Source organism: Rosa chinensis, chromosome 6 (genome assembly GCF_002994745.2).
Source record: "Rosa chinensis cultivar Old Blush chromosome 6, RchiOBHm-V2, whole genome shotgun sequence".
Taxonomy (NCBI): domain Eukaryota; kingdom Viridiplantae; phylum Streptophyta; class Magnoliopsida; order Rosales; family Rosaceae; genus Rosa; species Rosa chinensis.
In genome coordinates this window covers 9,374,873-9,400,181 of record NC_037093.1, presented here as the reverse complement: position 1 = coordinate 9,400,181, position 25,309 = coordinate 9,374,873, and the positions used below count along the sequence as shown (strand labels likewise).

The 25,309-nt window shown below is 36.3% G+C and overlaps 3 protein-coding genes and 1 long non-coding RNA gene across 17 annotated transcripts; 2 read left to right on the top strand and 2 right to left on the bottom strand.

Moving 5' to 3' along the window:
* Positions 1-730: 730 nt before the first annotated feature.
* Positions 731-2,775, bottom strand: LOC112173722 (thioredoxin domain-containing protein 9 homolog). The gene is made up of 4 exons (XM_024311400.2): positions 2,614-2,775; positions 2,223-2,498; positions 1,236-1,394; positions 731-1,148 (listed from the first exon to the last, which is right to left on the bottom strand). Exons 1-4 carry the CDS (start codon positions 2,635-2,637, stop codon positions 978-980), a joined length of 630 nt encoding a protein of 209 aa, XP_024167168.1. The 5' UTR covers positions 2,638-2,775; the 3' UTR covers positions 731-977.
* A 551-nt stretch (positions 2,776-3,326) lies between these two features.
* Positions 3,327-15,855, bottom strand: LOC112168981. Of its 14 annotated transcripts, XM_040508671.1 has the most exons (18): positions 15,643-15,855; positions 14,944-15,000; positions 14,649-14,837; positions 14,453-14,547; positions 13,842-13,940; positions 13,000-13,306; positions 11,357-11,440; positions 10,809-10,886; positions 10,389-10,523; positions 10,101-10,167; positions 9,407-9,660; positions 8,072-8,663; positions 6,736-7,392; positions 5,636-6,076; positions 4,700-4,894; positions 4,027-4,086; positions 3,722-3,784; positions 3,327-3,640 (listed from the first exon to the last, which is right to left on the bottom strand). In XM_040508671.1, the coding sequence occupies exons 9-18, from the start codon at positions 10,418-10,420 to the stop codon at positions 3,557-3,559; spliced, it is 2,445 nt and encodes an 814-aa protein (XP_040364605.1). In that variant the 5' UTR covers positions 10,421-10,523; positions 10,809-10,886; positions 11,357-11,440; positions 13,000-13,306; positions 13,842-13,940; positions 14,453-14,547; positions 14,649-14,837; positions 14,944-15,000; positions 15,643-15,855; the 3' UTR covers positions 3,327-3,556. The 14 variants fall into 14 exon arrangements, with proteins under 14 accessions (XP_040364605.1, XP_040364608.1, XP_040364609.1 ...); XM_040508674.1 differs by lacking the exon at positions 13,000-13,306; XM_040508675.1 differs by lacking the exon at positions 13,000-13,306 and having other exon boundaries at positions 13,871-13,940.
* A 311-nt stretch (positions 15,856-16,166) lies between these two features.
* LOC112168984 (pumilio homolog 12) lies at positions 16,167-21,187 on the top strand. The gene is made up of 5 exons (XM_024305920.2): positions 16,167-17,293; positions 17,383-17,545; positions 17,985-18,148; positions 19,269-19,527; positions 20,658-21,187. The coding sequence occupies exons 1-5, from the start codon at positions 16,254-16,256 to the stop codon at positions 20,772-20,774; spliced, it is 1,743 nt and encodes a 580-aa protein (XP_024161688.1). The 5' UTR covers positions 16,167-16,253; the 3' UTR covers positions 20,775-21,187.
* A 1,891-nt stretch (positions 21,188-23,078) lies between these two features.
* On the top strand, positions 23,079-23,887 carry LOC112168985. The gene is made up of 4 exons (XR_002924482.2): positions 23,079-23,202; positions 23,320-23,416; positions 23,560-23,593; positions 23,747-23,887. It is a non-coding gene; the product is annotated as an uncharacterized LOC112168985 (long non-coding RNA).
* Positions 23,888-25,309: the final 1,422 nt, after the last annotated feature.

Genomic DNA, 25,309 nt, shown 5'->3' with positions numbered 1-25,309 from the left:
AAATTTCTCTTTCGGATTTTATTAATATAGTCTATCTTGTTGTGTCTTAAGACTTCAAAGATTTTGCTATAAATTTATACAGTCATCTTGTTTTAGATATTTGTGTGTTGAACTGTTGATGACTGTCAACTATTGATGTTCGTGAGATTTGAAATGAAACTCACCCATCACTTATTGAACTCAAACCGAATTGTTGTCATTGGCATTTCATGTGCTCAAGTGACCATCCATCGTTGATGTACGATGAAACTCGCCCACCGTTGGTTGAGAACTCTCGATTGTCATTGGCATTCACCCTAATTTTGTTGTCAAATTCAAAGATACTAAAGTGTCGAAGGGACCTCAGGAGGCTCCCTGGGCATGAGTTAGATTCTATACTTCTCTTTGCATGGTATAAGTTGTACTAAGGAATTGATAAAAGAAAAACTCAAATATAACATCCAGTATGCTTAGAGATCTCATGTAACATTGTTCAGAAAATGATTGGTACTTGTAATTTATGGTTCAGATATGAAATCATTTCTCAATTTTTTCAATGAGTAAAACTAATACACATGGGTCTGCTTCTTTCATTTGTAGCAAAAGAGTATAGATTTTTGCAAATGTTGATTTCTAAAAGGCTTGGAAATTAATTTCAAACGAATTCATCTTCATTCTGATAATCATGTCAACTCCATGCCCATCACAACTGTTGAGACATTTTAACAAAAAGCAGAAACACATCACAACATTACGAAAGAAACCATGATATGATTTCATAATTTCACTACCCAATGAGGAAGCTCCCAAACCTTTTCTCAATACAAGCACCAAAACTAATGTAATAGCATCCAGAGGATGATCTCAAAGTTTCAAGGATATCATACAAGTACAGACAGCAATACATCTGATCATTTATATGAAGCATAACCTGCTCCAATTTCCGAAATAAACAAATTGGATACCTATGGCTATACTCTGATATGATAGCTAGGGTTTTACTCTGAATCTGATGAATCATCCTTGCTGCTTTGCCGGACACTCCTGGTTTTCGCACTGGACTTTAAAGATGCTTCACCTTCAAAAAATATGACTTGAGCTCTAGCCAACCTCTCCTCTAGTTCTTCTGTGCTGAAGTCGTCTTTCCCACCCAGCTCATCAAATCCAACCTATTGCACGATGAGAATTGTGGCATTAAGTTAAGATAGAAAACAATCAAATCAATATGTACCATGCAAGTCCTTCCTATAACTTACCACATAATCATCCACTTTGGCATTCTTAATAAGGGCAAGGGTTGGAAGAACAACAATCTTGAGCTTCTCCGCTAAGAACGGACTTTTCTCAGCATTGATCTTCATAAAACGTGTCTCTATGTGTTGCTTTGCCAATATGCTCAAGTGCTTGTCCACAACCTGAAAATAAACTGTAAACATGAGTTGTTTGTCCTAACTTTTGAGTTGACGTCATAAGTAATACACAGAGTCATTTACTGAACACTTCCATTCCAACAGCTGGACCAGTGTCTTTAGAACTCCACAATTCTGCAGTTTGGGAAAAAGCATTACCATAAACGGTACATACTCAAGGTAACCACTAGCCATCCAAGGCCCAGAAAACATGTTAGGAGTAACACCCTATTATCAGTTACCCTGACTATCTTTATAACTAAAGCTCCTTGATATTCCAAACCAACTCATTTACAAAGTGTGCAGTCTCTATAGCTGTTACATTTCAATCAACAAACCCTAAACAGAACCCACTTCCAAAGATGACCCATGAAAACTGTCAATGCCATAACTTGGGATATTAAAATTTTATAACTCACTTAACCCGCTAGTGTCTTATCAATCATTTGATCATATCTCTCAATATCCTAACTGGGTCTCCTAAGAAGTCATCTACAATTCCAATTAAGCATTCATACACTAAAGTCTCATGCTTCCCACCCCATTCTCCAATACATTCCTTCTCCAAGACCTTACAGCTATACTTATTGGCCAAGTACTTGTGCCCCAAAAAACGTATCACCCAATTTTTCCCACTGTAAACATCACTAGGCCTTCACTCCTCTAATCAAAATTCAAAATTTCAAAATAGCAACTTAAGAAACCCCATCATTTCCATTTTCCACTATAACGATTCATTGTCAATCACATTCCAACAATTATACCATAACACTTGACACAAAAATCAAAACTTCAAGTTATGAAAATTTGGGGTAAAATGAAGCAAGATGAAACCTTGCAGGGCCAATTTTCGCGGTAAAAGTGGCAGACGACGCGGTCACTGGCCTTGACGGCGGAGAAGAAGTCCTTCTCGGAAGGGATCTCGGTGTACTCGCCGTGGCCAAGGGAGATCCAACGGCTGCGCTTCTCGGCCATCTTCTTCATCTGCTGGAGCCTCCGCTCTCTGAGCACCTCCAGATCGTCGTCGTCGACCCGATCTAGGGCTGCGATCTCCTCGTCGAGCTTGTCCTCCACCGCCTTCGCCACCGTCAGCACTTGCTGCTCGATTATCTACAAAACCAATCATGGACAAAAAAAAATTTCAATTCCAATTGAATGTATATGAACGATGAGGAAGAGAGAGAGAGAGAGAGAGAGAGAGAGAGAGAGAGAGAGAAGGCTGTACCTCTTGGACGGCTCGGTTCGCCATTGTTGGATTTGCAGAAGGTTTTGGATTCAAATGAAGGAAATGGGATTTGAGAGAGAGAGGGGGAAAGAGGGCGGGTCTCTCTCTCTCTCTCTCTGTTAACCTTATGCTACAAAGCGACGTCAATAGGTGTCGTTTTGTTGTTTTGGGTCTAAAAATTTTATTTTATTTTTTCATACCCAAGCTCGAGTAGAATTGGTTGATTTCTTTCCAAGCTTGAGCATAACTCAACTAAGCTCAAGTGTACAATTACAAAGATAACTATTTATTATAAAAATATTCATCTATTGTTTAGCTGAATGTAGCGAACAAGCTGAGCATGAACATATTCCAATTGGTTCTTAAAGATATACGAGTTGTTCACAAGTCATATATAACTATATACTAGAGTGAGTAGAGTCCTAGCTCAACTCGATTTTCCTATATTGAGCTCAAGCTTAATACTGAACAAAAATCATATTCAAACTGTATCGAGCCGATTTACAATCCTACATGCAGTAAGTCTCTGATCCATCCCAGCTAAAAATAAAAATCATTATGTTATACTATTCCTTTTACTATTATTAGTCTAAGGATGATCTTGTTCAATACTGAGGCTACTATTCGATTACCAAACCATCGATTTATCAGATATTAAATTGAGACCAAACTGATTAAGCTTGATTTGGTTCGGTTTACCAAACACAAAAAAGTTGGTTTCTCGATGAAAAAAGTTAGTTTTCATCGACTGAAATAACTATGTTACAAATGGTTTGTTCATATACACAATCAGAACTAAAAGAATTCTCATCACTAAGCAACTGACTGCTAAATGACCTATGTTTTCTATTTTGCATGTTTCTTGTCTAAGACGAGGGTTGTATACATTCGTAGTTACACACCTACATACATGTATACACATATTGCAAATTAGGTACATACATCAACCTCCCATATTATTGGTTGGGCAAGCCTGCTGAGCATCAAAGTGTTCCTTGGCATAATCTCTAGATGCTAGCAGATTGACCTGCAACATTGCAATTAGGAAACATGAGTGTCTCACGTTACATGACTTTTAACAACAGAAACGAAGAAGCATAAGTCCTACCTTGATAATTTCAGACTTCGATCTTGGACGCATATGGGCTGCCAAGATACTCATGTTGAATTCCTGGGAAATAAGGACATCCATGCATATCAGAGATATGTTAATTGATAATGGAGAAACAATCACGTGCATCGAACCACTTCTGAGGTGAGTGAGGCATGTAACAGTTTTCTTCTTTATAAGTTGTCGAATTATAATTGTGACATACAACACATACATTGCAAAGGCAAGTATGTTACAAATTAAAAAAAAAACACTACTTGATTTACAAAAAGAGTTGATGACAGTCGTATAGAGAAACTCACTCTGAAAGGATCACCCCTCAAAGATTGCACAAACATAGAACTCCTAGATCTTCCTCCTCCCTGCATAAGAACAGCAAAATACTACTACATTCAGAATGATGAGCTTACTTCTTATCATCCTTTATCTTTCCCCCTCGGGAATTTTGTTCTTTGTTCCTTTTCAGTATCAAGACTCTCAAGTTAAAGTGTTAAACCCATAGATTTCATTATATTTTTTCTTTCTTTTATCTCCTAATTTGGCACATATCTTTTGTCTAAAAGGTTGTGCCACATTACTTACTATCGATAAGTTGACATCGACTCCTAAAATGATTTCCCCCTCCCCTAAGCCTTGTACCACATAATAAGAAAAGGGTGCAAAATCAGATTTAATTGAACATCCTGAGAGGACATTGTGATGTGCACTTGTGCTCGCACGTGAGACAAAGGTGCAAGGAGGAGTTGTACAATATACTCTTATAATAGAAAAAATGAACTCCCATTTCATGGTGCAGGTAGGATGAAAATATCAACTTGAAACTTCACCCAGATCCAAAGTGACCCAACAACAGTAGATATTTTAACATCAGATAGTAATCCTACTCTAGTAGCATAATAAGCCTATATTTGACAATCAAACCATGTTTCATTGTACTTAAAAGTAGGCATATACATATAAACTAGATAGCTGTACCTCCAAAGATATATCCCTCAGGCGTCTCCCTGTTTGAGCACAGCATATGCGGACAACATGCTCATCACAACTCCCACTGATGATATAATCTCTTCCATTCATGTAATAGGATCGAGTGTAGTTCTGAGAACTTCCTGTAGAGGCTATCTCAAAATTCAAGTGAAGTCTCCCATCAACTGCGAGCAGTTGCCTAACCTGACATCATCAACAAGTGCATCTCAAAGTATGCTAAAATTTCTGGAAGGACATTTAGTAAAGTTGCACTATTTACCATTTAAATAATATCATTAAATGAGATAAAGCAAAAAGAAAGAACATTACACAAATTTTGAAGGACCTATCAGAGACTACGTCACATACTCCCTATCATTTAATCTCCTCGCACAAAATTTAAGGCGACTACGTCACATACTCCCTATCATTTAATCACCTCGCACAAAACTTAAGGCGGCAAGACAGTTATTGCCTCCTATATATGCAGCCATCTACAACTTGCATTAAGGCTAACAAAACATATGGTAGCTAGAGACCTTAGCAGCTAAATCAAGTTGAATCCAGACTTGAGGTACCGCAATAACAGCGCATCTCCTTTTGGAATGTGGATCATAAAAAAATAATAATAAATAAATAAATAAATAAATAGAGAAAGAAAAACAAAAACTAATAAATTTATCCAAATAAAAACAAAAAATGCTGCATTTTGCACTTTTTATTTTGTAACGTTATAAGTTTTAACCCCTGACAGCATCAGTGGTAACCAGTCTCACAAAGTTTGGTTCTTAATCAGGTATCTTATATCTAGAGTCTAGACCAACAACAATGGACTTGAACACTGTTTAATAGCGTCATAGCGCCCAGTAGAAGAGGTTCTTAGTCATATGGGAACATATTGTTGACCTTATCTCATAAATTTCATGAACTAAAGATAGAAATTACCTCGTTATCAACAGCTGAGACAAGAAGATAGTGATCATCAGGAGAAAAGCAAACCATCACATTACCCCTAGAGCTTGAAGAGGAATAGCAAGGACTTATTGGTTTCTGTCTTAGGTCCCACATCTTGACATCCTGATCGAATGAAGAAGTGGCGAAAACAGAAGGGGAATGGTTTGCAAACTTTATTACATTAATATGCTCCCGATGCATATTAGTAAACACCTGTAAGCGTTTTCCACTACTAATGTCATACAAGGCAACGTCTCTCGAGTATCCACTAGCAAGAAATAGCTCGTCCGTGGAATTAACATGAACAGATGTCAACTGGTCAAACTCGTCAAATGAGACAGACTCGGCACCACCACATATGCCTGTTTCCATTGATCGCATATGATGGATATCGTACAATTTCAATGAGCCATTATCTGAACCAGCTATTAGCTGACATTCACCATAACAAATAAACAAAGCATAATTAGAATTTGCCAAATCAAGAGAGATACGGATAAAGTAACATGATGATAACAAATATTTGGGTGTCAACAGAACTCTCTGCATTTGAATAGCAATTTCAACATATATTTTCACCTGAAGAAATTTTCACATTTAAATATTGAAAGCACTATCTGAGATGCCAAAGGATTCCACGGTTTCCGCCTATGAATTGCTTCCGAACATACTTAATTTCTACATAACAATCAGAAATGACATAACAGTGATAGAAGCTCTCAAATTAGGAGCATCATGGACCCATCCTGTCATGATATCCATGCTCCAAAGTACCAATATCCTATGTTGTATTTTTATCTGTAGCTACTATCAGGCAATGTTGTACAAGTTAGTTCTTTAGTTAAAGAAAATTCATTTAGAAAGTACACCTATAAACATATCCTATCATGATGAATCCTATGCTGCATACTCCCTTCAGTTGCAATGCATGCTGTTAAAAGCTATTATGCCATGTAACTTTATTTTGAACAAATTTCTGCTCGATAGAGTTCCATGCAAGGAGAATAAGAATTTAAGAGTGAAATCCAGATAATTATAATGAACCATGACTAGAATCAATGGATACTACATTCCATGAAATAAGTAGATACCTTAGAGGGATACTTCTTGAGCCAACAGAGTCCCAGCACACTATTCATTGCTCCTAGTGATGGGATATAACTGACAATTTTCCCATTCTCATGGTTGACTACAACAATTTCACCATCTAATGTTCCAAAGACCATATGGCTGGAGTTGGATGGATGATACTCAAACTGCCTAGGACGAAAGCTCTTACTTTCACCTACCAGAATACTGCTTGAAAAAGAAAGCGGGTTCAAGAATGGCCAAGCACAAGATCCCAGCTTGGCAGCAGAAAGAGACCTGGTATAGAAGCATTGAGACTTTCCATAGAGATTCGATACTTTTTTCCCAGGACTTTGTACATGATTTTGACTTGATCTTATTTCACGCTTTTGTAACACACTAATGACGTTTTCTTTATGCTTTCTTTGATATGGTACATGCTCAAAATATTCTGAAAATGTCATCCTAGCAGTTTCCTGATCAATCTTTCGAATTGGCAAGTTATCTAAAATTCTCAAACGAGGTAGTGAGGCTATCATGTACTCTCTATAATATTTCTCAAAACATATTGGCGAAGCATGATAAGAAATATATTTCACTGAATTGTCTCCAATATACTTTGTGAAGGGACCAGCTAAGGGCTCTGCCTCATTTTGATTCTGAAAGTTATCAAGAGAATCCTGCCAACCAGAGTAGAAACTCGATTAACAAACATATAAAAGGAAAAATTGGATGACAATGATGATTACATGACCACAACATCTTTATATTTCAAATAATATATCCGAAAACTACTATAACTATTACATTACAAACAATTAAAGGAATTCACAAACTTAAATTGTTAGGAATGGAGCAACAATGTTTATCAAGCTAAAACTCTACCTACGTGCAGCCTTATCCTATACGTGGAGAGAGGGAGGCAAAGAGAAACATATATGTGCAGCCCCACCATACACCTCACAAACATTTGAAACCATGTTAGATCACTGACTCCTAGAGGTTTGAGCGGTTAGAGAAAAGGCAACAACGTATATCAAACAATAGTTACAGTAAACAAAAGATTTGGCTAGGAGGTTGTTCACTACAAGAGAAAAAACAATTGTTGAAGATTTTATTTTTATATATATAAGATTGTTGTAGTAGATGATGATGATAATTTCTTTTGAAGGGGAAAAAAAATATACATTTAACCACCAATAAAGCAGTAAGCTTTAGAACAGGAACTTCCCCACAATCCTATTTATCGATACAGCTTCTTTGAGAAAAGATAACATCATCCTCCAAGTTAAATTTAATTAAAAAATTTCCCACTAGACCCACTTTAGCCGTAATCTAATGGAACGGTTCAGTTATTACCTCAGTCTGTTGATTGATCTGTCTGTTCCCTCTTGAAAAGACATTTGACAAATGCTCCACGGAACCATGTTCTTGCAGGGGACTTGAAAAGTCTAGTTCGCTATCATCTGAATCCTCAGCCCTACTTTCATCATCATTTATAACCACATTATTAAGCAAAAACATATTCCTGAGCACCTCTTCTGTGCTTGAGTACTGGTCTGTTAGTTCCCCAATATTAATGGATGATGTTCTACCATTATTTCGCTGATTTGAATAAGTTTTGTGATGTGACTTCCCACTAGATGATGCAGAATAAGGCCCAACATCATTGCAGCATAACCAATGCTGAAACCGAAGTTCAACCAAAGAAGGGAGTTTAGAAAGCGCAGCAATAGTTGTCCAGAGATTTAAAATTCTTGTCTCGCACAGAGAGAGGCACATTAGATTGGGCATGCAAGAAAAACAATCCTCCAGAAAACTAGTGAGTGAAGTACTAAAGTCAAGGTTGAGGGTGTGTATCCGCATGAACTCTCCCATCATATTGAGCTTCCGAAAATGTGAAGATCTCAAGTTTAAAACTTGGCATGTCAAACCTCTCTGTGAAAGATCCCTGGGAATAAACTTGAATTAGTAATATCAAGTCATTTCCGTATGGAGATCATCTGGGTTTTTAAATATAGTACATCCATCTACTAGATCTAATGATCTCTATATTTCTTTGAGCAATAAAAAAAAAGTTAATGTGAATCTGCACAATTCAGCAGGCAGAAGTTGAGAAGGCAAGACAAAATGTTACTGCAATATCGACAAACTATTAAAAAGGAACCAAAGGGAAGCAGAAGGAAGAAGAAACAGGTCCATAACAGTTGTCATAAAACATTTAAAAATTTACGCAGATTCTTGAACCTTTTTCTTTTCTTTTTTTAGCTTTGCACAACTATGATAAAATGATTTAAGTCCTATCCTCAATAAACATGTCCGAAAGTCAATTTAAAAAATAAAAAATAAGAAGTAAAAACAAATAAACGTGATTTCCTAATCATTCAACTTTTGATCAAGAAGACATACACAATGATTGGAAGGTAGTACAAGTGGCAAATAGCTTAGAAGTCACCTACAATTTGGCTAATATGTGATCTGTGTAGACTCCTTAATATTTTGATCAGGTTACCATGTTGATGGTGTGAGAGGAGAGGAAAAATATATCTAAGAATAACGTCTCACCTATAGTAGTCCTCTTAGTAACCTTTTACTACGAAAGTGCGTGTATATAGGATATAGTAACATAGCGGACAACAAACTCAGATTTAAACCATTAACACAAAGCCAACTGTAATAAACACCGGTGTTTACCTCAAGAACTCCTTTCCAAGTGCCAAATCTTGGAGATCAACAACTCGAAGCTTTTGATTGATAGCACGCATCAACAACAGCGCATATTTTCCATTCAAAACATGCAATGATTCATTGCGTATGTCAACTGCTTCAACCTCAGAAGCATCAAGTTCCATACATAAATCAAGAAGTGGTGGGAATTCAGCATCCTTAAGATGGTCCAATGAAATCTCCAGGCTACAGAGCTCATTGCAAGACTTTTTTACCTCAGCCTGGATTAAAAAGAAATCAGAAAAAAAAAAGAATCAAATTAAGAATAGTACTATCATTATCAAGGCAATACATTTGGCTAACTATGGTTCTTAGCAGAATCTTTATCTTAGTGACACTCTATTCCAATTTTTTCAGCAGAGTACACACATGATTTTTCGACAGTGCCAATTAACTTATATCTTTTCCGCTTTCTTGCACTTTAGTTTGGAGTTACCTATCTCTCCATTTTCTTATAATCCCTACTGTACTGTAGCCCCTCAATTTCGACTGCTACCCACATGAATAAAACTAGAATCCTAACACTGAAGTGAGTAATACCACCAAGTTCTATAAAGCTTACTTCTTTCAATCAGAACCAGAATCTCCTTATCAACTGTATAGCAAGAAATAAACAAATTCATCATTCAAAAGAAAAATTTGGATAACAATCATCACTGACCTTAAACAGAACAGAGAGAATTGCATCATTAGGTGAAACACAGTGCTTCCTGCAGGAATTAATGTACCTATAGCCAACAAAAAATTAACAAAAGACTTACTAAGCAGATTATTGGCATTAAAATTAACAATGACAACATAAACACTGCTAATTCACATTTCCCACATAGAACAATAATAAATGATAAAGCTACTAAACTGGAATGCCATCCAAAGCTTCAAAATTTGTTGACAGAAAACTGAAAAGTGGAATTAAAGAACTGAATTGAAGGTGGTGCTGCCTGCTGACCTCTCTTCTAAGGTTGCAATGTCGATTGCCATGGTGGGTGAGCTATGCAATTGTCGACTGAAAGGGTCCGTCGTCCAAGTATTTTAAGCTCTGTTATGTTCTGAAATGGACACTAGAAAGTTTGCCCGCACTTTGCTGCGGGAATTATTGTTATATGTTATTTGGATAATTGAAGTTTATTTAGGTAAAGTTATTGGTAGAGGTTGTTCAAGAGAGTAATCGTTTTCATAGATGATAAGACGATTGATCTTATAACATTACATAGTAGAATGTCTACGTAAACCAACTAAGAAAAATATTGAATACAAATTGTTTTCGTTGAAATGTACATATATGGTTCAATTTAAACTTATTGATTCTGGTGGAGAAATTCGTTTAACACGATCATGCAGCTAAAAAATTCAAAAAGCTGTATCTGACCTCAAAGGGTACTGTAAAGACAGGTACAGCAGAATGAGGCTGAGATTCAATTGGTTATGACTTTTAACTTTATACCATCTACAACCATAGGATAAAGATTAAATAAAAAATTTATACAATATGCAACAATAGAAAAAGATTGAATAAAAAATTATAACTGAGACTATCATCTATTTTTAATTAAATTTTATGGTGATTTCATAATAATAGCTTCAAAGGCAAGTTGAGATTGGTGATATAGCTATGACCATCCATTTTCTAGTCCAACTTGTGATTGCAAGGAGCTTTTTTTTCTGCAAAGCTGTGGAATTAAACATGAATTTGAAACCGGACATGAATTTGCATTGGACCTCTTAGCTAACCCAAACCATAACTTGGACCTAGGCTGCATTACATCTCCTTAATTGTTTCTTTACGTTCTCTTCTGGACCTATTGCCAATTCATGCCACTAGTTTGGCAAGGAATCCTTAGTGGCTCTTGTTCTTTTCACTTAACACAATTAGGCTCAACCATCTTTACCTAATGTCATCAAAAAGACCATCTTTACCTAAACAAAAAGCAGAGTAATTATTCTCTCTCACAATCCGAAGCAGCAACTGGTGGAGGAGCTTAGGCCTCACGGGCACAAAAACTGCAAAAAGATGCAAGAATAATTAGAGAGATAGCACATGACCTACCACACCTTCAAGCTTTTGACATTTCAGCAAGAGTAGACCCACTTCTTTGCCTGCAGGCTTCTAAATTAATTAATCACTCTTGTTTACGACACTGTGCTAATTAAGCATCTCAATCTAAACAAAGATTCATTGCTAATTTAATTCTCTGTTAACAAGCCAAGAAAAGAACAACATTTAACCCCCCATAACCAAAACTCAAGAAAACAAAGCAAATGAAGCTTAAAAAGCAAAAACCCATGTCTAACACTGTTTCCTTCATTTCCCAATAAAGCCTCCATTGTTAACCCAATATTATAATAATATTATAATTATTTAACTGTATAAAACAACGACGAAAAAGACAGAGTACCACATCAATTGTAAAATACCAAAAATGTCACAATGCTGAGGCTTTGCCACCAACATGCAATATCAATAGAAACAAATTATTACATAATGCCATCCTATAATCTTCAAGTTCGCACTTTTCCACCCACACTAACTCCAAATACAGGTAAAACAATGAGTAACTCAGCGATAAGTTCTTTATGCACAAAAGTGAGTGTGTCTATTTGGCCGTTTCTTTACATTAGCAGTTTAGCACTCATATTAAACAGTCTTTTGTCATTAGAAAGAAAGCATAGATTAAGTCATCATCATGTTCGATGACTGCATTTGAAAATATAACCAGCAAAGTTAAGTTAGGATTGGTCTTCACATTTTCGGGTACAGCCTCAAATGGAAATGAAGAGTTTAAATGAAACGCTGGAGGGAAGACTGATATAAAAACAGAAGGCAGAAAAATTGGCCTAATAATCATAAAAAATTATTTTGCAAAAGAAAAGATATATTCTGTAAATGTTTTGTAATGAACAAATCTCAATAACTCAAAATTTTGTACATTCAAATGGGTAGGCGAGAACATATTTTTCTATACATGGGGGAAACTTCCACTTGTGGGGCGAACTACCTAGAAATAGGCCAAACTCCACTTGAGATTGAGAACATAATACCTTGTTCTATCTATGTCTTATCTGAAGAAAATTCAAATGTATAGGAGAAAGCAGAAACACTTTCTGAAGGTCCAGGTATCCCTATATAATAATCGAAAAGTCTTGTGGACCAAACATATTTTTTTGTTTGAGTGGTTCTGAAGTCTTAAAATTGGCTGGACAGTCTGGTAAATTTTCTTGGGAAGGAACTACAGCGCATGTTAGAATAACCTTTGAACCTCTCCAACTTACTCCTCTTCCTCTAAAAATGATATATAACAGTGTTCTAAACCTTTATGTTCCTCTTTATCCTGTCTTCTACTTCAATCATCATTGATTCTGTTGAATTAGTTTCCCATCTCCAATCTCAATCAAAACTCAAGTTCTCTCTATCAAAACCCACCAAAGATTCAAACTTTCACACACATACATAAGCAATAGCCAAGAAAACTAAAACGCACAACGTTTTTCTCCAAAGAAAACAAAGGGTCTTCAATCAAATCAAAACCCTGAGCCGAAAATGGTGAGCAATGAAAACATACCAAGTGAGTTCCCGTTTTCTTGATGCTGAAGATATAGCTTGGTGAAAACTCTTGCTGTGTTGTAAGGAGAGGGTGAGTTTGGAGGTGGGCTTTTGTTGTTGGTGATTGAAATAGACCGGCTTGTGGAGACAAAACCCGACCCGGCATTGGAACCTCCGATGAAGACACGGTTGAAGAGGGTATTAAGGAGGTAGCTGTCTGAGGGAGTGAAGAAGGCGGTTTAGGACGCAGAAGGAAGAAATGAGAGCAAAAAACTCAGAAGTTCTGCTGGGAGGAAGAGAGGGCAAAAAATAGGTCGGTGGCAGAGCTGCAAAAAAATGTCAAATGAGGGTAAAATTGTCTTTTCTCCCATGAATGAACAGTTAACTCATCTTTTATATATGTACTAGCAATAGTACCCGCGCTTTGCTGCGGGATTTGTTATTGGTAATAATTTATAATAATGACACGAATGAAAAGGACTTGATTCATAATCAAAGTGATAATATAAGAGACAAAATTTTGTCTCTCTAAAATTGTTTTGAGTTTAATTATTGCAATTTACCATAACATTCTATTAAAGCATTCTATCACAACATCAAGTATTGCAGGGAGCAAGGAATGCTGAAGTAAATGAATAGAAATGTTGTAGCAGCTGCCCCAAGAGCCAAGTAAACAAATTTCAGAGACTATAATCTTCAAGTTAGCACTTTTCCACACCAATTTCGAAGAAAAATTCCAGATGTACCAACGATACCCGAAAACCAAATAAATTAAGCAACACCTAGTTTGAAACTCTTGAGCAGAAAATATATTTGAACTTCTTTTTTGACAGAGAACATATAGAAACCAAGAATACCAACCTTGGAACACAATCCCTAAACTCCCATACCTCTGTCTCTACGAGTTTACAAAACTTGGTCTTCACAACTTCTTGAATATATGCAACTTTTGAGCTCCAACTACACAAAGAACAACAATTCAAATTTTCAATAGCTAAAGACAAATAAAGAAAAAAGAAACAGCAATTGTGAACAAAACAAACCAAATATAGAGAACTCAGAACCATTTTACTCTTGACACGTTCTTCTGTTGTTTTTAAAGAAGGCACACTTAATCAAACTAAACCCAAGAACCCATCTATTCAAAAACATCATGCAACCGTTTTTTTTCAAAACATGTGTGATAGAAAAAGAACAACAAACAAATATTCACACAAAGAATACAACATCTGAGAGCTTCCTCCCCAAATCAAAACCCAATAACCCCTTGATAAGTTTTTGTTAAATTAGAGCTTTAGCTACTTGCAAAAACAGCAATTGAAAGACCGCAATGCTGCAGGAGTTGGTTAAAAAAACTGGATGCTCCAGCTGTTGTTGTACAATCAAGTAAAACAGGCAACACAGGCCTCGTAAGTAATTGAACATGTTATTATATGCAACAAACTGAATAAAAAGAGAAGCAAGAACACGACCTTACGATTGGTTCCATTTCATAGGCAAGAGGCTCCAATATGTAATTTTCATTTTGAATTTCACCATTCACCATCAATTTCCCATCATGTACCTGCTGCTTAAAACCTCAAGAACATTAGAAAATATATATAATATCTACTTCTTTCACATGAATCCCGTTAATGCACGCAATAACCAAGAATATCAAGATCTTACCTCAACATAATCTGCAGCCTTGTTATACACACTACCTGCAAGATTGGAGGTGCCTTGAAAATTACTATATCTGCCAAAGACAGTAGAATGGATACCAGCACGCAGACTAAGATTATATCATGGTCTGTCTGCTTGCTAATTCACTGTAGAAAAACCAATGGTTCTTTCTAGGACTTCTTGTGGGAACATCTGTAAATAGACTAGTAAAAGAATCAGTACAAACTGTCGAAAAATAAAATAAAAAATAAAAAAATTGTAAACAGGATATTTGAGTAATAGCAGTTTAGTCCATCACCTGCAGTAGCATATAGTGAGTTGCAATGCACTTCACTCCAAAAGCTCAGCCAAATCTCTAAAAAAGAACACAAAAGGGTGGTCAAGTTTGAAGCAAAGACAAAAGAACCCTCACTGAATTTTACTTGGAAATTTTACTTTGACTTTCAATCAAATACATTGAACAATCGAGAAAATTAGAGAATGTAATGGCCCCATGAAATAAAATCCAAAAATTAAAAGGACTTCTATACATTGGTACAGGTGTAAGTTGACAGCAAACTAAACGCAAAAGGAAATCCCATAAAGCAATTACATCAAGTACTATTGATCAGAGAGATTAAAAACAAACCATCTTCATTCACCTATAACAAAAGCCCAGTTTTGGAAATAATAAATATTAAAGAAGATACTATTTCAATAAACCCACACTGATTAGAATGTGTGAGAAGCTCAGTATTCTGTTTTTCCAAAGAGAGAAGTGAAATAAGAACAAATTTGCATACCAAAACCATGATCATTATGCCATCCATTCAAACCGAAAGTTGAATCCATTAAGCTTTCTAATCAAATCTTCATACAAAAAAACATAAAATTCAGAAACAAAACACTCAATCGAGACCAAAAATTGACACACCAAAAAAAAAAAAAAAACCCAAATCGCAACAAAGAAAAAAGAACAAAATCTTAATAGAATTGAAAAAACCAATCAAACACATACCTCTTTTGCTCCTAAAACCTGTCTCTTAAACTCAATCAAAATCTAGGCACACACTTCTTCCACATCAAGCCACACCTCTTCTTTTCCTGAAAGACCCCTCCCAAACCCAATCCCATGACCTCTACTTCGCTTTCAGTGTTTCTGCCTCTCCCTCTCTCTCTGTACTGACACCCAACCTCTTCCAAAACTAACCCAAAACCTCTAATGTTTCTTCCCTCTCTCTCTCTCTCAGAATTGCTGTCTCAAAGTAATGGCAAAACCGTGGTTAAGATAAGTATCAAGGACAAAATCGTCACTTCATTTCGGACCAAGATGAACCGTGTACAGTGCCACGAGCTTGAGTATATTAAGAATCAAGGAATGTGCGTGCGTTTCAGAGAGAGATCAGACGGACGAATTGGGTAGCAAACGGAAGAAGGAAGCATTCTAGGCTTTTGGGTTTGGACGAGGCCCAGCTGCTTTGTGAACATATATAACATATGGGTTTCTTACCATAGTGATCAAAACCCATTATAATACGGTTCGTCCCAACAAATTTGGGTGCCAGGGTTTATTTTGTGGAATACCACCTTCATCAAAACCCTCCAGCTTCCCCTTCGTCTCAAAATCAGATGTATTGGGATCCCATGTTGCCCAATCAGGTTCTTCAAAACCCACCAATCTTGCAAAACCCTCCCTACCATCAAAACACCAACCCCAACTTTGATCATCTTCTTTTTCCCGGAAACAATACCAACAATCTTATCAACAACAATAACGGGTTTTCGACAGTGGGATTTAACAGTAACAATGAGTTTTCGACATTGGGATTTGGAACAGGTGGGGGAGGTCCTCATGATTTTGCTGCTGATCAGACTCATGATCAACTCGCAGCTTCTTTGAATCAGCTGACCATATCCAATAATGGTAGTTCAGGCAATCAAAGAATACCCAACAACTATATGCCTAGCTCTACAATCCTAGGCAATGGTGGGTTCAGTACTCTAGAGCAGGAATATTTGGAGAGGTTGAACCAATATGCTTTCTTAATGGCTGAGCAGTACATGAGGCATTCGAATCCCACTGCTGCTAACAATGGAATACTCAATCCCCATAGTTGGAATCGGAATAGCACCAGTAGTAGTAGGAGCACTAGTCAATCGATCTATGGGGATCAATTTGGATTAGGTTTTAACCAAATTAGGTCTAGTTCTAGTTCTCAGCGGAATAGGGTTAGCAGGGGATCAAGGTTTGCTAATGGGGCTGGAAGACAGCGTTTCGGGCAAGAAGAAAGGAGCCAAGGCCTGAATTTGATGTCCACTAAAGATCAAAGGCTTGGCAATGGGTCTGCACGGCGGCATATACCAAGTTATTACTCTGTCCCTTTGGAAGAGTTGAGGGGCCAAATTGCTTTTGTGGCCAAAGATCATGTTGGATGTCGATTTTTACAAAAGAAGATTGAGGAGGGTAAGATGGAAGAGATTGAAATGATTTTTAATGAGGTTATGAAGGAGGGTCATGATCATTTGCGCGAGCTAATGGTAGATCAATTTGGGACTGAATTTATTCAAAAACTTGTGGAGGGGACTAACAGGGACGGATGGACCAAAATGCTTGATTTGGTGATGAGTGATGAGAGGAAACTCAAGGATATGTGCACTGACCAGCATGGGTACTGTTCTATATCTATTTCATTCATAAACCCTATGTATTTCATCAATTTACGATTGTTTAACTAGTATTTGTTGTTGATATTTGCAGAAGTCGTGCCATGCAGAAGTTGCTGGAGCGGGTTGAAACCCGAGAGCAACAGGCCTCGTTTATGCGGGTTCTGAAGCGAATCACAATTCCGCTGAGCAAAACTCAGCCTGGTTATTATGTGATTCAAGTTTGCTTGAAAAATTTCTCTCCTGACTGCACCAAGGTAATTAATGAGCATTGCTCCTAAATGAAGTTATAAGACGATGATATAGTAAGTAGGTTTTACCTCTATTAGAGTTGTAGTTTAAAATGTGATCTTTAATTGGCAAATCAACTGCCTTTGCACGTATACATAAAGTTGTTACTTGCCTTGGTTTTATGTATAGTTTGACTGTTGTTGCTTTGCTGCTCAATATATATAGCTGAAGGATCTTATATGTATATATGCTTGTTGTTACTATGGTTCATCGTGGGGCATGTCAAAATTATCGAGGGAACTAGTATAATCCTCTACCTATGTTTATACACACCTATGTTCAGATTGGCTTTGGGATACCCCGAGTTGGATACCCAATGTGACATAAATCACGTTCACTTTGTTACAGCTATACGATAAACAAAAGATAAACTTCACTGTGCAAATTCTCGTTTCTATTTTACAGGGTGTTCTGGAATTAGTGCTAGATAACTGCCTTGCATTAGCAAAAGACAAATTTGGGTGTTGCTTAGTGCAAAGCAGTGTGCATTATGCGTATACTGAAGCTAAGGAGCGTCTTGTGGCTGACATAACTGAGCATGCTCGAGTCCTCTCTGAAGATCCTTACGGGTTTGTCTTTCACTCTAATTTTGTGACGATAAATTTATTTGAATCACATTTACGTACTAATGTTTTATTGAACATCTCTTAAAGCCGATACATACACATATCTCATTGTATTATATGAAAGTTTTGATTGGTATTGCTAGATGGACTCTATTCCGTCATTTAATTTATGTGTATTTGTTTATCCTCCTAAGAAAACTAGGAGAAGTATGTTGCTTGAGGTGTTTTTTTTTTTTGTTCCATGTTTCGCTTCGTTTTTCTATTTCATGCACTGTAGCTAGTTTTATCATCTCATACCCGTACGTACGATGTACGTGCTATTGTTGAAATGATGAGAACGTAAAAGTTTTATTCTCACCCAATTTCTCTCTTTCTCAATTTCATGTTATTTTTTGTATTTTTTATTTTACTAGAATAACCCTTTTAGATAATTGCATTATGAGATATTATTTTTGTAAAGGGTATTTGGGCATTTTAAATCTGATGAAACTTCCGACACTTTTTTATTATAGTGGTAGAGATATGTTAAAATTGAAATAGGATTAATTTTCTTTTTTGTTTGGGAAATAGGGTTAAGTTTGGTTGTTAAATCTGTCTCCGCTTCTAACAAATAGAGTTCCTCTATAATAAAAACACATGCAGTAGTACAGTGAAAGTTGTAAAGGAAGAGAATTAAGGTTTGAAAGAAAGTGGGTGGTTAAAACTTGAAGCTTCCTTGATTAACAAAACTTTTTAAGCCTTTTAAGTGAACTTTTTAAATATAAATATGCATATCTCAACACTTTAAACTTCTACACACGAGCATGACGTACAGAAGTTAGTTTCAATTTTTTTCTAGAGAAAAAAAAAGAATAGGTGGATAGATGGAGGTTTGACTGGAGATTACAAGAACTCTAATATAATAAAATACATCATAACTTTAGACAATATCTAGGGCATAAGGAAATCGTACATTTGATGATAAGAGGTTGGGAAATAGGTTCTTTTTGTATACATGCATCAATCAATGATAATATATGTTTTTTTTTTGGGACAAAAATGATCATAGATAACAACAAATGTTACGATACACATAACATCTCTCTAAAATAATGTAATCCAACCTTCTTTTCTTTTACTACAGGAACTATGTTGTGCAGTACATAATTGGACTAAAAATACCTCGTGTAACAGTAGACATTTTAGGTCAGCTTCAGGGGTATTTTGTTAATTTGTCGATGAACAAGCATGGAAGTAATGTAGTTGAGAAAACCCTGAAAGAGGCTGGAGAAGAACATGCCAATATGATTATTAATGAGATGATTAACAGTCCTGAGTTTCTGAATGTTCTTCAAAATCCTTATGGGAATTATGTTGCTCAGTCTGCTCTTGCAGTATCCAAGGTAACACCATCATCCCTGAAATGTTTCTGCAGTGTTTATTCTCTCACTCCTTTATTAAGATTGATTAAGAGATTCCCATCATATCTATCTAGTTCAACTCTCGAAAGTGAAAATTTGATATTTTGTTAAATTCTAGACTTTCAGTTTTTTTACTAGGAAAAAAAGTATTTTTTTCACATATCATGTAATTAATCACGCAGATTCTTTTCATGCGTCATGCTGGATTAAGATTAGCATGTTGTATACTATATTTGGCCAAAGAACATTTTCCCTGACATGTTGATTATGAAGTCTTGGACCTCCTTCGCTAACTTACTCCAATATCCCAAGTTTTGTGTTCTAGATTTGACCTTTCTAGTGAATTAATTGATTATCTATATTATTAATAAAAAAATGCTTTATTATTCAAAACTGGAAAAAAAATGTAGCAAAATAATCCTAAAATATTAATAAACTTTATTACAAATATATAGGGATAATATAATTAAATTACAAAATAAACAGAAAATAAGAAAAGAAAAAAATCATGAAACAAGCAAGCATGAAAAACTACCCACTAATCCATTTTTTCTGCAGATAACTTTTTTTTTTTTGTTTCTAAATAATCTTTGAGAAAAATTTTCTTACACATGAGAACATGTACTATTCATTATAATGGGAACTAGCTAAAACTTCATGCAATATTGCAATGGAAGTTTTTCCTTGGGACATGGACTTCCCACAAAAGAGTGGGAAGTTTTTGTTTTTGCTTTCTTTTTCTTTATGGAGCGATGTGTAGTTACAATATTGTCATTCATATATAGTAAAAGATATCTAAAAGCTTAAAGGGCATAATAATGAGAAGTAGCAGTTTTTGTTTTAGTGATAACCAGAGAATATAGATGTAGATGAGGATGACTAACATAGGTTTGAACTAAACTGAAATCTAAACAGATTCTAGATCTGTTAATACTCGAAAATTCAATGTAGAACAATAGTTTGCCACGTACAGTTTGCTCTTCTTCATGCAACACAAAAAAAATTGGTAGAGACTTTATGTAGTTCACATATCTTTGTTATTATCTCTTCTTAACTTGACTTGTGACATCAATAATGAAGTCCTTCCCTTTGCTTTCTATCTTTTGTGGCAGGGATCTGTTCACAATGCTCTTGTTAACCTCATTCGGAGCAATTACCCTCATCTGCACAGCCATCTGTATGGGAAAAGGGTGCTTGACAAAACCAGAGGAGGCAGACATCGTGCATAAGCAAGCAACGCAGCATGTAAACTATATATAAATGTAGTTCAAAATCAGCTGCAGGAAGGTCTAACAGCTCTTAGCTTCTAGATCATTTTGGGCATTTGTTATATGTCACCATTAGTTGCTCCTCTGTGTTTTTAGACTAAACCTTAACTGTGTTTCGCTAGGCAAGAATATATTAGTACCAACCTTCTTGTGGTTGCTAGGTACAATATATTAGGGGCAGTCTTAAAACTTGTTGTTGTTTCCGCTTTTAGGCTTGTGTTTGGTTGTTGGTTGTGTGTTTTTCTGGTAGGGAAGTTTAGCGTGCAGGAAAAGGAATCTGCTCTATAATATGGCATGTTTGGAGTGATTTTGATGCACTACGCAAGCCACTGTGTGGAAGTTTGTAGAGTATGGGGGCTTCCCAGTGTTTTGTAGTAAACCTGTCTTTCGGATTTTATTAATAAAGTCTATCTTGTTGTGTCTCAAGACTTCAAAGATTTTGCTATAAATTTATAGAGTCTATCTCGTTTTAGATATTTGTGTGTTGATGACTTTCAACTATTGATGTTCTTGAGATTTGAAATGAAACTCACCCATCAGTAATTGAACTCAAACCGAGTTGTTGTCATTGGCATTTCATGTGCTCAAGTGACCATCCACCGTTGGTTGAGAACTTGCGATTGTCATTGGCATTCACCCTAAGTTTGTTGTCAAATTCAAAGATACTAAAGTTCGAAGGGACCTCAGGAGGCTCCCTGGCCATGTGTTAGATTCTATACTTCTCTTTGCATGGTATAAGTTGTATTAAGGAATTGATAAAAGAAAAACTCAAATATAACATCCAGTATAGAGATCGCATGTAACATTGTTCAGAAAATGATTGGTACTTGTAATTGATGGTTCAGATATGAAATCATTTCTCAATTTTTTCAATGAGTAAAACTAATAAACATGGGTCTGCTGCTTTCATTTGTAGCAAAAGAGTATAGATTTTTGCAAATGTTGATTTCTAAACGGCTTGGAAATTAATTTCAAACGAATTCATCTTCATTTTGATAATCATGTCAACTCCATGCCCATCACAACTGTTGAGACATTTTAACAAAAAGCAGAAACACATCACAACATTACGAAAGAAACCATGATATGATTTCATAATTTCACTACCCAATGAGGAAGCTCCCAAACCTTTTCTCAATACAAGCACCAAAACTAATGTAATAGCATCCAGAGGATGATCTCAAGTTTCAAGGATATCATACAAGTACAGGCAGCAATACATCTGATCATTTATATGAATCATAAACTGCTCCAATTTTCGAAATAAACAAATTGGATACCTATGGTTATACTCTGATATGATAGCTAGGGTTTGAATCTGATGAGTCATCCTTGCTGCTTTGCCGGACACTCATGGTTTTCGCACTGGACTTTAAAGATGCTTCACCTTAAAAAAATATGACTTGAGCTCTAGTCAACCTCGCCTCTAGCTAGTTCTTCTGTGCTGAAGTCGTCTTTCCCACCCAGCTCATCAAATCCAACCTATTGCACGAGGAGAATGGTGGCATTAAGTTAAGATAGCAAACAATGAAATCAGTACGTACTGCGCAAGTCCTTCCTATAACTTACCACATAATCATCCACTATGGCATTCTTAATAAGGGCAAGGGTTGGAAGAACAACAATCTTGAGCTTCTCCGCTAAGAATGGACTTTTCTCAGCACTTGCTGCTCGATTATCTACAAAACCAATCATGGACAAAAAAGTTCAATTCCAATTGTATGTATATGAACGATGAGAGAGAGAGAGAGAGAGAAGGTTGTACCTCTTGGACGGCTCGGTTCGCCAGTGGTACATTACAAGTTCCTTGAATTGATATCGTATTTTGATATAACGCCTTGTCGTATTAGATTCTACAATTTTCATATCGAATATAATAGTTTATGCCATGGATTTGATTCAAATTTGGTTGTGTTATTCATGCGTTTGTTTGATTTTGATGAAAGAATCTAGCTTTATGAAAACTTTGGTTATGCTAGTTGGCTTGGTGGTAGAATCGGTTTCATTGCATATGAGTGTGTTTTTGTATGATTCTGGTGGCTGTTTATCTGATAAACACTCTATTCTGAGTTTAATAGTGTTTTTGGTAGTCAGAAAAAGTGTGAGTTTTATCTATAACTTATAATTATCTATAAGCTTTAAAAAAGTTTCAGAAGAAAAGTTATCTTTCAGACCTGTGTGTTTTGTTTAGTAAGTTTCGTTTTAGTAAATGTCTGTGTTTTGGTTTTGACCAGGCAGTGTATCTATTAAATTAATAGGGCTGCTCCAACTGCGCTGTCGAAGAGACATGCTGATGGTTCATTGCCAATTGAAGATTTCATCATTTCAACATAGTACTTGAAAATCAGAGTGGGAAGAAGGTACAAATGGGATCGGAGACTGATCAGTGGTATGATTTAATCAGGGTTCAGTAATTTCTGTTATCAAGTTAGATCCTTTTATGAGAAATTAAGGGGATGCAATTCCATTTTGAGTTTGAAGTAAGATTTGAAATTTTGTTTGACAGGGCAATCATGATGAGCCTGATGTTACATACCAATGCAAAGCAACTGATTAAAGCACAAAATTACCAAGATGCAATGGAAGTGCTCAGCATGGAGGAGGTTTGTTACTGGTGCCTTTTTGCAACTGATAGTTTCGTTCATATGAAATTTGCGAGTTACTTGGCTTGTCCATGCTTGTCACAGCAGCTTATGTCTCCTAAACTCTGTGGTTTGTATTTTCTTCCTTTTTTTCATTCTTGTAGGAGGCTTTCTCTCTGCGATCCATCGGTTATTAAGGTGAGTGAGTTACTTTATTGAAGACATTGTATTACTATGAAGTACATGCGGCTGTGTAACTTTGACAGTTAAACTATATTAATCTGCCTTTCACTTTGTTAGATTGGTTTCAATATGAGTGTATAACATTCACCATGTTTTGTTTGCTTTCAGCTGGTCGATAATCCTTCTATACTGCAAATCGATATGGTTTGGTGTTATTTCATGCTTAGAGACATAAACTGGCTCTCAGTGGCAGGAATTCGCCTTGAGAAAGCCAGAGAGGGTCTTGAACGAGCTCATGGAAAGGATTCTCACTACAAGAAAAAACATGTTTAACAACATGCAGTTCACGTTGTCAATCACTTTTGACAACGTTTGGCGCATGTTGTAGATGCCAGAGTCATTAAAAGTCCCCGAGTCCTTAACATCGCGCTTTGCACGTTGTCAAAAAGAGGCAAAGCACGTTGTTGTAATTATTCAACAATGAGCTCTGCACGTTGTCATAAATTTTCAACAACGTTTCAAGCGCGTGTTGTAAATTTTAACAACGCTCTCAGCATGTTGTCTTTAGTTTTCGACAGCATACATGGTATGTTGTCACTTTACTGGATACGTTGTTATAACAGCGATAGTACTTGGAGAATGAAGAGCGATGGTACCTGGAGATGAGTTGATGGCGGGAGAGAAGGACTACTTGAAGTCTGAAACGACTAGGTGGCTCCAACACCGTCGAACATTATGAAGGTCACCGTCGACTATGGTGAGAGCTTTTGGTGGCGGGCGTTTAGTGATTTTGTAAAAGCTAGGTTAACAAAACTTCAATTTTTTCCTAAAATTTATAATAAAACTGACTGCTCTCCTCATAACTTTTTTTTTTTTTTTATCTCAAAGTTTTAACAGCATTCGTCATATGTTCTTTTCAACAACGTGCACACCTGCTTGTTGATAACTTAATTGACAACTTGCAGATAACAACACGCAAAGTAGGTTGTTGATAACCAAATTAACAACGTACAAATGACACATATGGTGCTAAATAGTTTACTACAATGCACATTATTTGCTCGTTGTCAAATACTGTAAGTAACAACGAGCATTTAGAGCATGTTGTTATTGTGATGTTGTGGTAGACTACTTTTCTTGTAGTGTCTTCTCGTGTTAGACTCCTTCAGGCAGGTTGTTATCCAGAGCGTGCACTGTGACTACTTCTACTACATATCTGAATGTTTGTCTACACTACGCAGGTCTACTTACTTTGTTGATTCTCATTATAGATATTTGATAAAGGAGCTGCTGGAAGGGGTGGAGGCGTATCACAGTGGTCAGGTTGATAAGTCAATGACGGTGTTGACTTCTGTACAAGAGAAGTTCACCCAGGAAATTGGAAAGGAGAAGGGCCATGTCATGCACTGAATGTTTGCCTCTCGTAGACAGGATTATGGAGGTCCAAAATTATAAAATGTACTTAAATTTACAGTCAAGTCTTCTCTTCATACAAATGCAAAGTGCACGAATTTTGTTATAAAAAATGGATGTCCTCTTTCAAGTTTCCACAGAATTTATCAAGCACATTATGCTGGTATTCTATGTCTCCCACTTTTCTGAGTGAAACCATTAGTTTCAACAAAATCCAATTAACATGTATTTTTGGTTGTGGATTCCAGCTTCAGTTGCTGGATGAATCTCTCTCTCTTATGATGATCATGGGCTTCAGAGAACGAAATACAAAAAGGG

What these genes read in the sequence shown, in the direction of transcription:
- LOC112173722 (XM_024311400.2), bottom strand. Translation starts at nt 2,637, where the DNA reads ATGGCGAACCGAGCCGTCCAAGAG. An exon ending in GCGAAAATTGGCCCTGCAAG is followed by an intron (nt 1,395 to 2,222) that starts GTTTCATCTTGC and finishes GTTTATTTTCAG; the next exon opens with GTTGTGGACAAGCACTTGAG. An exon ending in CCAAAGTGGATGATTATGTG is followed by an intron (nt 1,149 to 1,235) that starts GTAAGTTATAGG and finishes ATCGTGCAATAG; the next exon opens with GTTGGATTTGATGAGCTGGG.
- LOC112168981 (XM_040508671.1), bottom strand. Translation starts at nt 10,420, where the DNA reads ATGGCAATCGACATTGCAACCTTAGAAGAGAG. An exon ending in ATTGCAACCTTAGAAGAGAG is followed by an intron (nt 10,168 to 10,388) that starts GTCAGCAGGCAG and finishes TGTTGGCTATAG; the next exon opens with GTACATTAATTCCTGCAGGA. An exon ending in TTCTCTCTGTTCTGTTTAAG is followed by an intron (nt 9,661 to 10,100) that starts GTCAGTGATGAT and finishes TTTTTAATCCAG; the next exon opens with GCTGAGGTAAAAAAGTCTTG.
- LOC112168984 (XM_024305920.2), top strand. Translation starts at nt 16,254, where the DNA reads ATGTATTGGGATCCCATGTTGCCCAATCAGGTTCTTCAAAACCCACCA. An exon ending in ATGTGCACTGACCAGCATGG is followed by an intron (nt 17,294 to 17,382) that starts GTACTGTTCTAT and finishes TGATATTTGCAG; the next exon opens with AAGTCGTGCCATGCAGAAGT. An exon ending in CTGCTCTTGCAGTATCCAAG is followed by an intron (nt 19,528 to 20,657) that starts GTAACACCATCA and finishes CTTTTGTGGCAG; the next exon opens with GGATCTGTTCACAATGCTCT.